Source organism: Macaca fascicularis, chromosome 6 (genome assembly GCF_037993035.2).
Source record: "Macaca fascicularis isolate 582-1 chromosome 6, T2T-MFA8v1.1".
NCBI lineage: Eukaryota > Metazoa > Chordata > Mammalia > Primates > Cercopithecidae > Macaca > Macaca fascicularis.
The window spans coordinates 146,944,609-146,961,185 of record NC_088380.1 but is presented as its reverse complement, the minus strand read 5'-3'; the positions used below and the strand labels follow the sequence as shown (position 1 = coordinate 146,961,185).

Sequence of the window (16,577 nt, the reverse complement as noted above, 5' to 3'; positions counted from 1 at the left end):
AGTATGCAAGTACCTATTACCTCCTTTTTGAGCGGGGAGAATAAATTCAAATCAAAATACCAATACTAGCCAGCCAACAGATAAGTCAAGTTGACGAATTCAGGAATCATGAAGCTATATAATAAGACAGACTAGTAATGTACAAACTGAATCCACTTAAATAACTCATGAAAATTCTATGGTGGAAGATATATTACTCTCCTTGTCTTTCAGAATGAAGTCAATAGATACTGACTAAATATTTGATTTTTAAAAATCTATTTGTAAAAGGTGTCTTCACATACTGTCAGAAAGTAATTTTATTCTTGTGTTTTCTATAGTTCACCAAAGCTTTGGGAGCAATTAATAGGGCCAGTTGTAGCACAGTAAGTTTTTTTTGTTTGTTTGTTTGTTTTTTGAGATAGGGTCTCCCTCTATTGCCCCGGCTGGAGCGCAGTGATGCAATCTCGGCTTACTACAACCTCCGCTTCCTGGGCTCAAGCAATCCACCTCAGCCACCTGAGTAGCTGGGACTACAGGCACGCACAACCACACCCTGCTAATTTTTGTTTTTTTGTTTTTTGGTAGAGATGGGTTTTCACCATGCTGCCCAGGCTGGTTTTAACTCCTGGGCTCAAGCAATCTGCCCACCTTGGCCTCCCAAAGAGCTGGGATTACAGACTTGAGCTACTGCGCTAGGCAAGAAGATTTTTGTAGATAATGCACACATAGGGGCTGTGATCAGAAATTAGGAAATTAAACTGTTTAAAAAAGGAAGAAGAAGGAAGAAGGGTGGGAGGGGAGAAGGGAGGGAAGAAAGGAGGGGAAAAAGAAGAAATCTGTTTATGTTTGTCAGAATGTGGGAGAGTCAGGAGGGCTCAACTGTTAACAGAGATGTACACTGGTTCAGCGTTTTTGAACAGTTTGACAATAGTTATCAAAATTTCAGATGTGGACCTCCCAAAACAATAAAATTTTAGTCAAACATTTCCCTATAACCAGCAATTTCACTTCTAGGAATGTATCCTTATTATATATATTCACAAAAGTAGCAAAGATACATAAATATGCCTAGCAATATTTACTGCAGCACCATTTATAATATTTAAAAACTGTTAATTCAGGTGTTTATGAGTAGATAAATGGTTAATAAATTATACAGAACACTGAGTACCTGTGAAAAAGAACGGGAAATCTACTGGAACACGGAAAGATGTTATATCACATATATTATATATATGTATTTTGGATACACAGAAATGTCTAGATACACAATATATTGTTTAAATTTTTTAAAGAAAACCTTATAAAAGAGGACTTGGTCTATGTTTTCTATTTATAAGATTTAATATAGATAATAAACTGATCCTTAAGATATTTTTCTTTCTATTAAGTGAGGTCTATATCAAATCTCATTTAAAAGGAAATAAATTCCAGGAAGAAGAACTACAGAGTACTAATGTATCCATGTCTAAATTACCTAGTTTCCAATTGCTCAACTATTTTCGGAAAATGCCCAATATAGTTCACTCAGTCAGCAGAATACAGTCCAAAAAAAGCAACAAAGGTCAGAGACCTTACTTTATGGTTAGGGAGTAAAGTCAGTGATAAACTACATTTTTTTTTGTTTTGGCTTTTGTTTTTGAGACGGAGTCTTGCCCTGTCGCCTAGGTTGAATTTTGGCGCACACCTGTTAATTCTAGCTACTCGGGAGGCTAAGGCAGCAGAATCATTTGAACCCAGGAGGAGAAGGTTGCAGTGAGCTGAGATAGTGCCACTGCACTCCAGCCTGGCCAACACAGCCAGACTCCGCATCAGAAAAAAAAAAAAAAAAAAGAATTAGTACACTTAAACTGAGAACATTATCTATGAGATGCCAGGAATGAAATACATCTCCACTGCATGCAATGGGGGATGGATAGTCCTCTATCTGCCAACTGCTGGAGGAAATTATTATAGCCCAAAACACATGTTAGAAGACAGCAACAAAGAATGAAGGATAAGTAAGATGGTACTGCCTTGTAAGATAAAGTTAATAAGAATTACCAGTCACTTTTTCCCAGGACTCAGGGACTAATCTGCCTGCTTTACTCTCTGAGGTTTCCCTATTTTTGACTAGAACTTTTCTTTCCTCTGGCCTACAATAAAGCCTGAAATAAAATTTATTCATAGGTTTTATATTTTTTTCACTGTCACAAATTTTACTCACAAATATTCACAGGTGTTAAATATAAAAATTATTATACTTTCCCATACTTTCCACATTTTCTTTTCTCCTAAAAAATTTTTTTAAGAGAAGGGGCTCACTATGTTGCCCAGGCTGGCATACAATGGCTATTCACAGGCAAGATCATTGTGCACTGCAGCCTTTAACTCCTGGGCTCATGCAATCCTCCCACCTCTGCCTCCTTGGTAGCTAGGACTACATGCCCAGCATTTCCACATTTTATATGAAGAACAGTATTGCTTTTTATAATGAGGAAAAGAAATAATATTAAAATTAAGATATCAGTCCATAGATAGCAAAAGCATGGAAGAGCCTATATATTTTTAAAACTTACAATCAATATATAAAAAATTCAAAATAAGAAAAGATAAAAAGTTACACATACGAAGTTATTAAATCTAACAGTATTTGTAATAGTGAAAAATGAAAAGCAAAAGTTCCATAATTAATGAACGAGTATGGTTCATCAACTTGATGGAATATGATGCAAGAGTTATAAATATAGAGACTATATAGCAGTATGGTAAAGATTATGACAGAACACAAGAACACGCAGTGAAAAAATAGAAAACAACTGTATTATATATTGTGTCTATAATTTCATGTAAATATGAATGTAAAAACAGATTGCAAGATAAAAAATGAATAATTATGTCAGAACAATGGCATTACTTCTGTATTGAATAATTAAGATATGTATTTATCTGAGCCTTTTTTTTTTTTTTCCAGATCGAGTTTCACTCTTGTTGCCCTGGCTGGAGTGCAATGGCACGATCTCAGCTCACTGCAACCTAAGCCTCCTGAGTCCAAGTGATTCTCCTGCCTCAGTTTCCCAAGTATCTGGGATTACAGGGGCCCACCACCATGCCCGGCTAAATTTTGTATTGTTAGTAGAAACAGGGTGCCACCATGCTGGCCAGGCTGGTCTCAAATTCCTAACCTCAGGTGATCTGCCCGCCTCGGCCTCCCAAAGTGCTGGGATTACATGCGTGAGCCACTGCGCCCGGCCTATCTGAGCCATTTTTAATCTTACATTTTGAATGTAAGTAAATATGGTAAGTTCAAATAGTTCTATCTGTTCAATTAAAGTAGTTCTTCTAAGGAACTAAATAATAAACACTCTAATTCCAGAAGATGGTAAAAATAAAATATTTAAAAATGTAAGAGATTTTTAACTTGGTCACAATCAGTATGGTTTTGTTATACATTAGAGTATATTTTTACCAGATAGTTCCTCTTTTATCCTATTTATTTATTTATTTATTTATTTATTTATTTATTTATTTATTTTTTTGAGATGGCATTTTTGCTCTTGTTGCCCAGGCTAGAGTGCAATGGCACAATCTAGGCTCACTGCAACCTCCACCTCCTGGGTCAAGTGATTCTTCTGCCTCAGCCTCCCAAGTAGCTGGGATTACAGGCACGTGCCACCACACCCAGCTGACTTTTTGTATTTAGTAGAGATAGGGTTTCACTATGTTAGTCAGGCTGGTCTTGAACGCCTGACCTCAGGTGATCCACCCGCCTTGGCGTCCCAAAGTGCTGAGATTACAGGTATGAGCCACTGCACCTAGCCCTATTTAATTTTTTAGAACTCCCAACAGGTTAAGAGAGTGACTTCGTCATAGAAAATACAAGGAAGAGAGAATCCAGGTAAGAATTTAGAGGATAAGAGTATTAAATTTTGTTTATATTATATAAGTTTTTAAGTTCTACTCTATTTCTTTATTTTGAATGAAGAACTTCAATTCCTAATTTTTACAGATGACCCAAAGTAACTCTATTAAAGGAAAAAGATATAGAAAGAAGTCAAAAGACTAAGATGTACTTAACATATATTGCTGTCACAATTCTCAGACAAAAAAGCATACCTCCCAGAAATTATAACTGATAGGGAAAGTCCTAATTAATAAGAATGAATGATAGCATTTTCATTACAATATTTAGTATTAGTAGAAATGATAATAAATAACAATCATAGCATACATTTATTTTGGTTAATAATTATTTTCCAACAATGTTCTCAGGTATCTACTTGGATGATTTAAGGCAATACTTTCATAGTTTTTTCTAAGTAAGAAAAACTAAGAAATCTAATTCTCTATAACATTTACAGCTATGTACGTCACACATAGGTTTTGAAGAAATATATCAGAGAATTCTGGGAAAAACTCTAGAAAGTGGTTTAAAGCACTCTCACAAAATAAAAGGCAAAGCACACATTTCAGCAAGAGGCATGAACACTTAAATGGAATATTATTTTTATATAGATTATTACACATATGAACCTGCCAACTAATTTGAAATTTTGGAAAGCCAAAACAGAAAACACAAAAAGAACAGAATTTGTAGGAATGTACCAGGAGCATGATTAACAACAGTAACTTTGTTTTTAAATGTCTAATCAGAGAAACAACAGAAATCATTCAAAAGGATGATGGATGTACTAATTACTCTGATTTGATCATTACACATTATATACATGTATTGAAATATCGCTCTGTACCCCATTAATATGTTCAATTATCATGTGTCAATTAAAATAATAATAAGAAATCACTCAAAGTGACTTGACTTGTTACTCTATTCTGTGAACACATCATCGAATTTATGATATATCTAACAGAGGGCAGTTTAAAAAGCACAGAAATGTCAAATGCGGGTGAAGTGAAAGGAAGAAACAAACTAGCAGTTTTACTAGGAAAAGAAACAGTATGCCCTGTTCAACATTAAGTATTTTCAAATACATGTAATACATACAACAACTAGAGCAGGTAGCCAAGCTTTTTTTTTTTAAGTTACTGTATACAAAGTATGCAAACCACTGATCTTAGTGTTTTCTAAATGTTAAGTATAAATGGATATTAACATTCATGCAAAAATATTTGAAATTAAAAATATCTTACTAAATCAGCCCCTGCTTGAAGTAAAACATCTGCAACATCCGTATGTCCATTTTCACAAGCATAGGTTAAGGCTGTGTCTCCTGTTGCTGTTGTAGCATGCACATTAGCGCCTAGCAAACAAAAAAGCATACATTTACTTTGTGAACTGTAAAATTATATTAGATAGCACAATTTTGCAATCTGGTGAAACTGAAGAATTCAAAATGTGAAAATATCAAAATGCATTTTAAGTATACTAGTTTTCCTTTAAATATGCTTTATAAAAATAATTTGAGTCATACCAAAAAGAACTAAACCAAATGATTTTAAAACACAGTAATTTGCCCTTACATCACTAGTAAGATACACCCAAAAGAATAAAAGAGCTGCCAAACCAAAAAATATTAAGCATTTTTCAGAAATCATATTGGTGGTACTTTTGGTTTGTGTTCAGAGACAGTTCTATGGATATTGTGGTAAAAATCAAATGAGCAATTATTTCGTGAGAACAGAAATTTTGGGCATGGTTAAGGGAAAACACAGATATAAGTTTTTTTTTTTTTTTTTGAGAGATAGTCTCACTCTGTCACTCAGGCTGGAGTGCAATGGCATAACGCAGCTGCAACCTCTGCCTTCTGGGTTCAGGCAAGTCTCATGGCTGAGCCTCTCAAGTAGGTGGGATCACAGGCACATGCCACCACGCTTGGCTAATTTTTGTATTTTTAGTAGAGATGGGGTTTCACCATGTTGGCCAGGCTGGTCTTGAACTCCCAATCTTAGGTGAGATATAAGATTGTTGAACTTGAGTAAAAATCTTGTGGTTCTGGCCAGATATGGTGGCTCAAACCTGCAACCCTTGCACTTTAGGAGGCTGAGGCTGAGGCTGAGGCGGGCAGATCACTTGAGCCCAAGAGTATGAGACCAGCCTGGACAATATGGTGAAACCCTGTCTCTACCAAAACAAACAAACAAACAAAAAATTAGCCAGGCATGATGGCACATGCCTGTAGTCCCAGCTACTTGGAAGGCTGAGATGGGAGAATTGCTTGAGCCAGGTAGGCGGAGGTTACAGTGAGCTCAGATCATGCCACTGCACTCCAGCCTGGGCAACAGAGCAAGACTCTGTCTCAAAAACGAAACAAAACAAAAAAAAAAACGCTTGTGGTTCTGAATTGGAAGTACTGAGGTGGTCCCTTAGCATCCTTCGAAGGTGACCAATGAATTCCTGATATATTTAATCTATAAGAAAAATATATATTTCCCAGCCCTGATCAACTAAAGCCTAGAGACAATGGTTGTAGACTAAGCATAAATAGCATCTCTAGCTTGGATCGTGGTCTCTACCATTTACTACTAAATGAAATTAGGGCTTCTTAGAAAAATGAGTGATCCCAAGGCTGGAGCAGGAACTGTATAAGACGAACCCAGAACACCTTGCCATATGAGAAAGCAAGGAAACTATCAGAGACTGCAATGTGGTCATGTCAAAACGATTTAGGAGCTAACCTTATTGATCAAAGATACTCAAACTGTCGCATCTTCCGACAATTTTTACATCAAAAAGAATAATGACCACGATGAAGTAAAGGCCATCTTATATATTCAAATCCAAAAGTTCAAAATGACGTTCAAATAAAAAACAAAAAAACAGGGCCAGGCACAGTGGCTTATGCCTGTAATCCCAGTGCTTTGGGAGGCCAAAGTGAGAGGACTGCTTGAGGCCAAGACTTCAAGATCAGCCTAGGCAACAAGCAAGACACCATCTCTACAAAAAATAAAAAAATAAATTAGCAGGGCATAGTGGTGCATGCCTGTAGTCCCAGCTACTTGGAAGGCTATGGCAAGAGGATCCCTTGAGCCCAGGAGTTCGAAGTTGCAGTGAGCCACAATCACACCACTACATTCCAGCCTGGGTAACAGAGCGTGACTCTGTCTCAAAACAAAACCAAACAAAAAAACACTTCACTGATCACCTTTGAAGGATGCTAAGGGACTACTTCATCACTTTGGAAACTGGCAGATAAAGGGGGAAAAAAAGACAAACATTTTCTTGCCATTCTTTTTTTTTGAGACGGAGTCTTGCTCTATCACCCAGACTGGAGTGCAGTGGCACAATCTCAGCTCACTGGAAGCTCTGCCTCCCAGGTTCATGCCATTCTCCTGCCTCAACCTCCTGAGTAGCTAGGACTACAGGTGCCCACCACCACGCCTGGCTAATTTTTTGTATGTTTTAGTAGACATGGGGTTTCACGGTGTTAGCCAGGATGGTCTCGATCTCCTGACGTCATGATCCGCCCGCGCTGGCCTCCCAAAATGCTGGGATTACAGGCGTGAGCCACCACACCCAGGCTTTCTTGCCATGCTTATATTGATTTCTACTTAATTTACAGGCAAATAGTTGAGGGGAAGTTTCTCTTTATAGATATTCAAGGAAGGAATAAACGAAGGAATAAAAGAACTTAAGAGTATCACCTCTTTGTAATCCCTAATGAATTAATGGATCTAAGCAATGCTCACCAATGGCTAATAATGTCTCAGAGAGACAACTATATACTTATTACCTCCTGAAGAAAGTATACACATACCACCTATGAAGTAGTCCCATTAAAAAACAACAACAACAAAAAAGAATCAAACCTGAATACAATCAAGTCTCTAGATCTAACTACTGATTTACAGAAGAGTTAAAGGATAGAAAAACAAGTTAAACAAAATAATAGCGATATCATCAGGAACATTCACACTCTGGGAAGCCTAATGGAAAAACATTCTATTTCTTCAACCAAAAATTGCAAGAAGAAAGATAAGAAAAATGAAATGTAGCCCATAGATTAAAAAAGGCTTAAGAGACATACTGATTAATAGTGATTGTATAAATCTTATTTGAATCCTAATTCAAACAAGTCACTAAACACATACATACAGATTTATAAAACTATCAGAGAAATATGAAAATGACTTGGATATTTGCTAAGAAACTCTTATTAAAATTTTTTAGGTAGGAAAATTATATTGTGGTTATTTTTAAAATTATCTTTTAAATACTGAATATTAACACTTTTATAAAAGTAACATTTTAAATAATTAATTTTCATATTTTAAAAATAAAAAGTTAAAAATGTTTCTTTTAAATAAAAATAATTTATAAGAATGGGGATATGGAGGAAGTACAGATGAAATAAGATTGGCCGTGAATTAGACATTCATGTTAAAACACTAACTAGGTGATGAATTCTCAGGATCTCAAATACTACAATCTCTATGTTTGAAAAAATGCCGTAACAAAAAAGTTGTTAAATTTGTTTTAATTGTGTAGGCCTTATTTGAGTTTTCTTTAGTGCCACACTGTAAGAAGCACTTCATGTAAATAAATTACACTTAAAACTGGGGGGGGAAAAAACGCTTTTAGGTAGTGATCACATAAAAGTGATTCTCAAACCCTAAGATAGTTTCTATGAGCTACATACTTCAAATAAGCAAAAGGAGCTAAATCAATGGTAATGCAGTAGAAAAAACAATGTCAAGAGTTCTAAGTTTGAATGAACATTGGCTCTGTCCCTGTTAGCTTGGTTACCTTAAAGGGAGTTATATAACATCATTGTGCATCAGTTCCCTCATCTACAAGAATGTGTTTAACATTTCTCATTACACAGGAACCAGTGGCAAATAACAGAGATAACACAAAAGCTGAGCAAAATGTCTGATATTCAATAATTTCTTAATAAACATTTATTCCTTCTTTTAAAAACATGTTACAATAGCATGACTTTAGCTTAAGAGAGGGATGCGGGAAGAATGCACAAAGATAACCACTAGCAGAGAAAGACTCTTGAATAGGACACAGTTACTAAAAATGACAGGGGGAAAATGACTGAATACATACAATAACTAGAGTCATTAGCAGTATTTGATTCAGGAAAAAAGTCAGCTTTTATGGTCGGTTTGTCCAAACCATAAATCATCCAAACCATTCATAACCTGGTTAAAGGCCAGGTGTGGTAGTACACATCTGTAATCCCAGCACTTTGAGAGGCTGGGGCAGAAGGATTGCTTGAACCCAGGAGTTTGAGACCAGCCTCAGGAACATAGCAAAATAAAAAATACAAAAACTAGCCAGGCATAGTGGTATACACCTATAGTCCCAGCTACTTGGGAGGCTGAGGCTGAAGGATCACTTGAGCCCAGAAGGTTGAGGTTGCAGTGGAACATACTCACACCGCTACACTCCAGCCTGGGTGACAAAGCACGACTCTGTCTCAAAAAAAAAAAAAAAAAAAAAAATTCTGGTTTAATAAATTATTTCAATAATAATTCAAAGGAAAACTTGAGGTTCAGCTATATTAAAATTAATGTTAACAATGAAAGCCCAAAAGGATGAATAAAATTTTGCTAAATATTTTCTTTTACATATTAACTTTTCTATATATCAAATTTGTATCAAATAATGTATCAGACCTGGAAAAAAAGAAAAATCTGATATTATTTTCAAATAATATATTTACATCTGTTGGGACTAATTTTTTTTAGTATGTTATATAAAACTACAAATATTCTATGTAAAAGTACTTATTGCTTACCACAGCTTAACAATAAAGCACAAATATTTTTAAAATTAGTACTCTGCAAAAACAAATTAATTCCCACTTTTTTCAGATGACTTAGAAATGTCAAGAAATGAACAGACTTAAAGGTACCAAATTATACCCTCAATATGTCATCATCCTCACCTCTTCTTAACAGAGACTAGGAGAAACTAACATCTCCCTTCAACAAGCCACAAACAATTAGAGGGAGAAAGAAGGTGAATGAGATACATTATGGTCACTACACAAACATTAATAACAGTATGAAATCTTTTTAAAAATGAGTTTTAGAGATTTAGGAGTCTAAGATCAATTAAATTATGGAGCTGTCTTTCAACTTTTATAGAAATGAAAAAGTTAACAGTTAATTGTTAAAGTTAACAAAGCAATATAAGTCTTTTTCTAAATGGTATTTTTAATTATTTAATTTTATTTTATTTTTAATTGACAAATAATAATTGTATATATTTATGGGGTACAATGTGATGTTATATGTATATGTTGTGGAATGATTAGATCAAGCATGATTAACATATTCATCACCTCACATACTTGTGGTGAGAACATTTAAATCTCTTAGCAATTTTGAGATATACATTATTGTTAACTATAGTCACCTTGCTATGCAATATATCATTAAAACTTATTCCACCTATCTAAGTGAAACTTTGCACCCTTTGATCAACATTTCCCCTCTCCTTGTGTACCCTCCTCCCACCTTCATCCCCACACTCTGGTAACCACCATTCTGTTATCTACTATGAGCTCAATGTTTTTAGATTCCACATATAAATAAACTATTATTTGTATTTGTCTTTCTGTGCAATAAGGCATTTTAAAGCCACATACCAGAAGCCAGCAAATATTTAACCAATTCCAGGTGTCCCTCCTGAGATGCCTCCATCAGAGGTGTGGAGCAGCCAAGCTCTATATCAGCCCCTGCCTTAATAAGAAAGTCTGCAACTTCAGAAAATCCTCCACAGCAAGCCAAAGTAAGAGCAGTTTCTTGAGTTTCTTCTGTCTGGGCATTTATATTTGCTCCTAAGAAAGTATAAAAACAGATAAAACTAGTTGTAAGAGACTTACAATAAAGATATTATTTTTCTGAATTGTGATAATCATCTGTTTTCTCTGCTTCTGTGGTTTCCTCCAGGGTGTTCAGAATTTATCATCAATGCAATATATATATATATGCATGCTAGTTGTAGTAAACTTCACCAGTACTAACACAAAACATCCAAAGAAAACTGATTTTTCTAAAAGAAGTAAAACTGCGGCCAGGCGAGGTGGCTCAAGCCTGTAGTCCCAGCACTTTGGGAGGCCGAGACGGGCGGATCACGAGGTCAGGAGATCCAGACCATCCTGGCTAACACGGTGAAACCCCGTCTCTACTAAAAAATACAAAAAACTAGCCCAGCGAGGTGGCGGGCGCCTGTAGTCCCAGCTACTCGGGAGGCTGAGGTAGGAGAATGGCGTAAACCCGGGAGGCGGAGCTTGCAGTGAGCTGAGATCCCGCCACTGCACTCCAGCCCTGCACTCCAGCCCGGGCGACCGAGGGAGATTCCGTCTCAAAAAAAAAAAACAAAAACAAAAAAGTAAAATTGCTTTACCTTGTGCTAAAAGTAGTGCCACCATTTCTTCATGTCCTTCCCGGGCAGCTTCCATCAAGGGAGTGTATCCTTCATCATTAACTTCTTCAAGATTTGCTCCCCTTTCAATAAGTAGAGCTGCCAATTCAACATGTCCTCCACAGGCGGCTAGCGTCAATGGAGATTCAAATGAATCTGCAGGCATGTTCACTTGAGCACCACTATCCAAAAGCAAACGTGCCACCTCTACATGTCCATCCTACAGATTTTCAGATGTAAAGAAAGAAGATAAATTTTTTGTTTTGAGATTTTTTTAAGTGGGAGAGAAGAAAGCAAGAGATTGGGAAAAGATAGGAAGAAAAAAGACAAGATTAGAAGATTCAGCATAGACAGCCTATATAATATCATGCTCATCTGAGCCTTATCAAAAGTTCATCAATATTGTTTTTAAGTAATTTTCAAATTATTTTAACCAACTTTTGAGCAAGCCCAAAATTCTCCAAAAGAATGAGATTTGGTGACATAACAGTCACAAATCCAAATAATTGTAAATTTCCATTTTTTGAAGTTCAAAAAACTGTGAAATCTATAGTCAATGCTACCTCAAAATAACTATAACTAGGTTATACCACTGCCAGGTCAAATATAGTCATACCCTCAAACTCAGGTGTCATATTCAAATGTAGAAACTGTATTACATCTATTTCAGAAACAAAAGTATGCCAAAAAATAACACAACAAATTATGTGAAGTCATTACCACTTGGGATTATGTCACCAACATAAATGTCTCTGGATTGATACTATCCTATATTTTTCCTAATCACAACACCTTGTTGCAATGAGGCAAAGATTTTGCAATGATGTAAAAATAAAGATACTCATTTGTAAAAATTTTTACCATGGCCTATCTGCATAGATAATAAGGCAATTAACAATAAAATACTCTTATGGTGGGTATCAATTCTACCTATCACCATAAATACCCTTCTTTAATTTCAAAATTTTAATGGCAAAATTTATGTAGGTCTTAAAGCTTGTTGTGACACATAAAGTCAGAGGCTATATTGTACTATATTTCAAAAATGACCATAATGTTGCTAATGAAAAATAAATACTGAGTAGAAAAATAAGGTTTAGGCTGGGCATGGTGGCTCACGCCTGTAATCCCAGCACTTTGGGAGGCCGAGGCGGGTGGATCACCTGAGGTCGGGAATGTGAGACCAGTCTGACTAACATGGAGAAACCCTGTCTCTATTAAAAATAAAAAATTAGCCGGGTGTGGTGGTACATGCCTGTAATCCCAGCTACTCGGGAGGCCAAAACAGAGAATCACTTGAACTCAGGAGGCAGAGGTTGTGGTGAGTCCAGATAGCACCACTGCACTCCAGCCTGGGCAACAAGAGCAAAACTCCGTCTCAAAAAAAAAAAAAAAAAAGAAAAAAAGAAAAAGAAAGAAAAAGAAAAATAAGGTTTAGTAGTTCTTTTATTAAAGAAATAAGGCTGGGTATGGTGGCTCACACCTAGCTTGAGCCCAGATGTGCGAGACCACCCTGGGCAACAGGGTGAAACCATGTTCCTACAAAAAATACAAAAATCAGCCAAGCATAGTGGTATGCGCCGGTAGTCCCTGCTACTTGGGAGGCTGAGGCAGGAGGACTACTCGAGCATAGGAGGCAGAGGTTGCAGTGAGCCAAGATCACGCCACCGCACTCCAGCCTGAATGACAGAGACCCTGTCTCAAAAACAAAAAAGAATTAAATAAAGAAACCTTAGGCCGGGCGCGGTGGCTCAAGCCTGTAATCCCAGCACTTTGGGAGGCTGAGACCATCCTGGCTAACACGGTGAAACCCCGTCTCTACTAAAAAAAATACAAAAAACTAGCCGGGCGAGGTGGTGGGCGCCTGTAGTCCCAGCTACTCCGGAGGCTGAGGCAGGAGAATGGCGTAAACCCGGGAGGCGGAGCTTGCAGTGAGTTGAGATCCGGCCACTGCACTCCAGCCTGGGCGACAAAGCGAGACTCCGTCTTAGAAATAAATAAATAAATAAACCTTGATTGTTAAATTTCAATATCCATCAAGACTTTTATTATACTTAACTAAATGACTAGCCCAGCCTTAACCACTTTTGATATAATGCCAAAAACAGATGACCTCACATTAAAATTTTAGTTTTACTAATACTTCGAATACATGTAAAATAAAATATTTTAACCAAATTACTATACTGAGTTATCTGGTAGTTGAAATGCATTTCTAATTGAAAAGAAAATAAGGATTTATAAATGTCTACAGATCAAGGAACTGCTATTGTGCCTATCTCCTCTAAGCTCTCAATAAATTATTTTACTTGAATTTACTTGATTTTTTTTTTTTTTTTTTTTTTTGAGACAGAGTCTCACTCTGTCACCCAGGTTGGAGTGCAGTGGTGTGATCTCAGCTCACTGCAACCTCCACCTCTCAGGTTCAAGTGATTCTTGTGTCTCAGCCTCCTAAATAGCTGGAATTACAGGTGCACACTACCACGCCTGGCTAATTTTTGTATTTTTAGTAGAGATGGGGTTTCACCATGTTGGCCAGGCTGGTCTTGAAGTCCTGGCTTCAAGTGATCCATCCGCCTCACCCTCTCAAGGTGCTAGGAATACAGGCATGAGCCACCACATCCAGCCAAATTTTTGAATATTTTTTTGATAGATTCTGCTAACATATATTGTGTACATATATTAAGAGGGGAATTGTAAAAAATAAATAAATAAATAAAACTTTTTTCTTAAAGTCTAGGCAACATAGTGAGACGCTATCTCTACAAAAAATGTAAAAGTTAGCTGGGCATGGTGATGTGCCCCTCTAGTCTCAGGTACTTGGGAAGCTGAGGCGAGAGGACTGCTTGAGTACAGGAGGTACAGGCTGTAATGAGCCATGACGGTGCCACTGCACTCTAGCCTGGGCAACAGAGTGAAAGACTGGCTTCAAAAAAAAGACAGAGAGAGGGAGAGACCAACAGAAAAACCACCTAATCAACCCATAGAATCATATGATACATGAAATAGTGTAAGATACAGGTGGGAGGCTTGGAAAGCTGAGGCATGAGAATCACTTGAACCTACTTGGAAGGCTGAGGCACGAGAATCACTTGAACCTGGGAGGCAGGTTGCAGTGAGCTAAGATTACACCATTGCACTCCAACCTGAGCAACAGAGCAAGACTCTGTCTCAAAAAAAAAAAAAAAAAAAAGATAGAGGTAATATGTGGCTGCTGCATTAAGCCATTGTGTTTTAAGTGATTTGTTAAACAGCAATAGTCAACAAAATAGAAATTAACATGTGTAATGATGAGCTTATTTAATCACATCTGAAAAACGCATTTGTACTTCCAGGTAATTTTCTTGCCATTAAATCTGTCTTAAATACTTATCAGAATGCTTTGAGTTTCTTTGTATTTGCATTCTCTTTTAGATATGCATATATGCATGATATATGTATGTGCTTACAGAAGTAGAAAAAGGATTTCTGGATTGACAGCATTAAAGGTGATTATTCTCTGTGACACAGAGAATTGTGTATTAAAAATATGATTCTCGATTATCCTTTAAAAAACACAGTTAAATGTTTTATAGGCTATCCATACAGTTTGAGTCAATATATTTTGAGGTCAATTTGCTATTTAAGATTTTAATATGAAACTGTAAAAACACTAGAACTATGTCTACTATCTCCAGAATTAGAGTTTTATCAATAATATCCCTAAGGTCAAATACTTTGTTATATTCCAAAAGCATTCCAAAAGCAGAGCCATTCAAGCATTAAGTGTGTTTAATTTAGCATCAAGAAATTATATAAACCCAACACCAATTAATAACTTTTTTTTTTTTTTTTTGAGACGGAGTCTCACTCTGCCGCCCAGGCTGGAGTGCAGCGGCACAATCTCTGCTCACTACAACCTTCATCTCTCGGGTTCAAGCAATACTCCTGCCTCAGCCTCCCGAGTAGTCAGGACTACAGGCGCCTGCCCCATGCCTGGCTAATTTTTGTAGTTTTAGTAGAGATGGGGTTTCACCATATTGGCCAGACTGGTCTCGAACTCCTGACCATGTGATCTGCCTGACTCGGCCTCCCAAAGTGCTGCGATTACAGGCGTGAGCCACCGCACTCGGCAATTAGTAACTCTTCTTTTTTTTTTTTTTTTTTTTTTTTTGAGACGGAGTCTCACTCTGTCGCCCAGGCTGGTGTGCAGTGGCCGGATCTCAGCTCACTGCAAGCTCCGCCTCCCGGGTTCACGCAATTCTCCTACCTCAGCCTCCCGAGTAGCTGGGACTACAGGCGCCCACCACCTCGCCCGGCTAGTTTTTTGTATTTTTTAGTAGAGACGGGGTTTCACCGTGTTAGCCAGGATGGTCTCCTGACCTTGTGATCCGCCCGTCTCGGCCTCCCAAAGTGCTGGGATTACAGGCTTGAGCCACCGCGCCCGGCCCAATTAATAACTCTTAAAGGCTTAAACACGACCTTTTCTTCCCATAAAATCTCAAGTGACTATAATTTAAAATTACCATGCAGGCCTCCATCAAGGCAGTGTGCATCTCATCTGTTTTGTGCTCTTGATCTGCACCAGCTTCAAGCAGAAAGCGAACCATATCCAAATGGCCTTGAAAAACGGAACAAAAATTTTAAAAGAACTATCAGTTTAATATTTAAATATTAATGTATGGAATCTTTTTCTTCAGATGTCTATACAGGAATTTGAGAACTTATTTTGCATTCAATAAATAAATCAGTAACAGTTTTACAAAGCCCATTCAAAGCAATATATAGGCTTTTTTCATGGTCTTATTATCTAGGCTTTAAAGACTGAATTAGTCCAAGGCACATAATTCAAGTTAAGTAAAGCAATAATGCTTTTACCTTGGTTGAATATACATAAATTATTTATCTAATCAAAACATTGAGATCAAATAGAAAGCCAAGTAAAGTATCTTTGGATCATATATTCCAGAAAAACAGCTTTAAAATAACCATAAACCCACTGTAGCAATAAGCAGGCACAGAAAACTCCATTTAAAATAATTCCAATCCTCTTGATACAGTGAATATATAAAAAGCCTTGATAGTCAATAAGAAAATGACAAACACTCCAGAAGAATGGGTGACGGATATGAAATGATAATTCAGCAAAGAAATGCAGGTGAATATTAAACCGATGAAAACAATATTAAACCTTCCTATTAAAGAAATGCAAATTAAAACAAGACACCATTTTTTTACTATCAAAATGGCAAATATTAAAAAGAATGATAATACCCAGTGTTGGTGAGGGTGTAGG

The 16,577-nt window shown here is 36.8% G+C and overlaps 1 protein-coding gene across 23 annotated transcripts in view; it reads right to left on the bottom strand.

Annotated features, from left to right (window-relative positions):
* The window catches only part of ANKHD1 (ankyrin repeat and KH domain containing 1), a 139,619-nt gene that overhangs the window by 76,661 nt on the left and 46,381 nt on the right, over positions 1–16,577 (bottom strand). For 22 of the 23 annotated variants that reach the window (XR_012414166.1, XR_012414167.1, XR_012414168.1 and 19 more), the window contains exons 7-10: positions 15,808–15,902; positions 11,285–11,522; positions 10,524–10,715; positions 5,113–5,222 (exon numbers count right to left, since the gene is read on the bottom strand). Coding sequence is in view for 19 of the 23 variants with exons in the window: in XM_065546871.1 (XP_065402943.1) it covers positions 5,113–5,222; positions 10,524–10,715; positions 11,285–11,522; positions 15,808–15,902 (635 nt within the window). In the remaining 4 variants the exon portion in view is untranslated. The remainder of the gene's footprint in view (positions 1–5,112; positions 5,223–10,523; positions 10,716–11,284; positions 11,523–15,807; positions 15,903–16,577) is intronic. The other variant, XM_065546884.2, reaches the window with a different exon arrangement.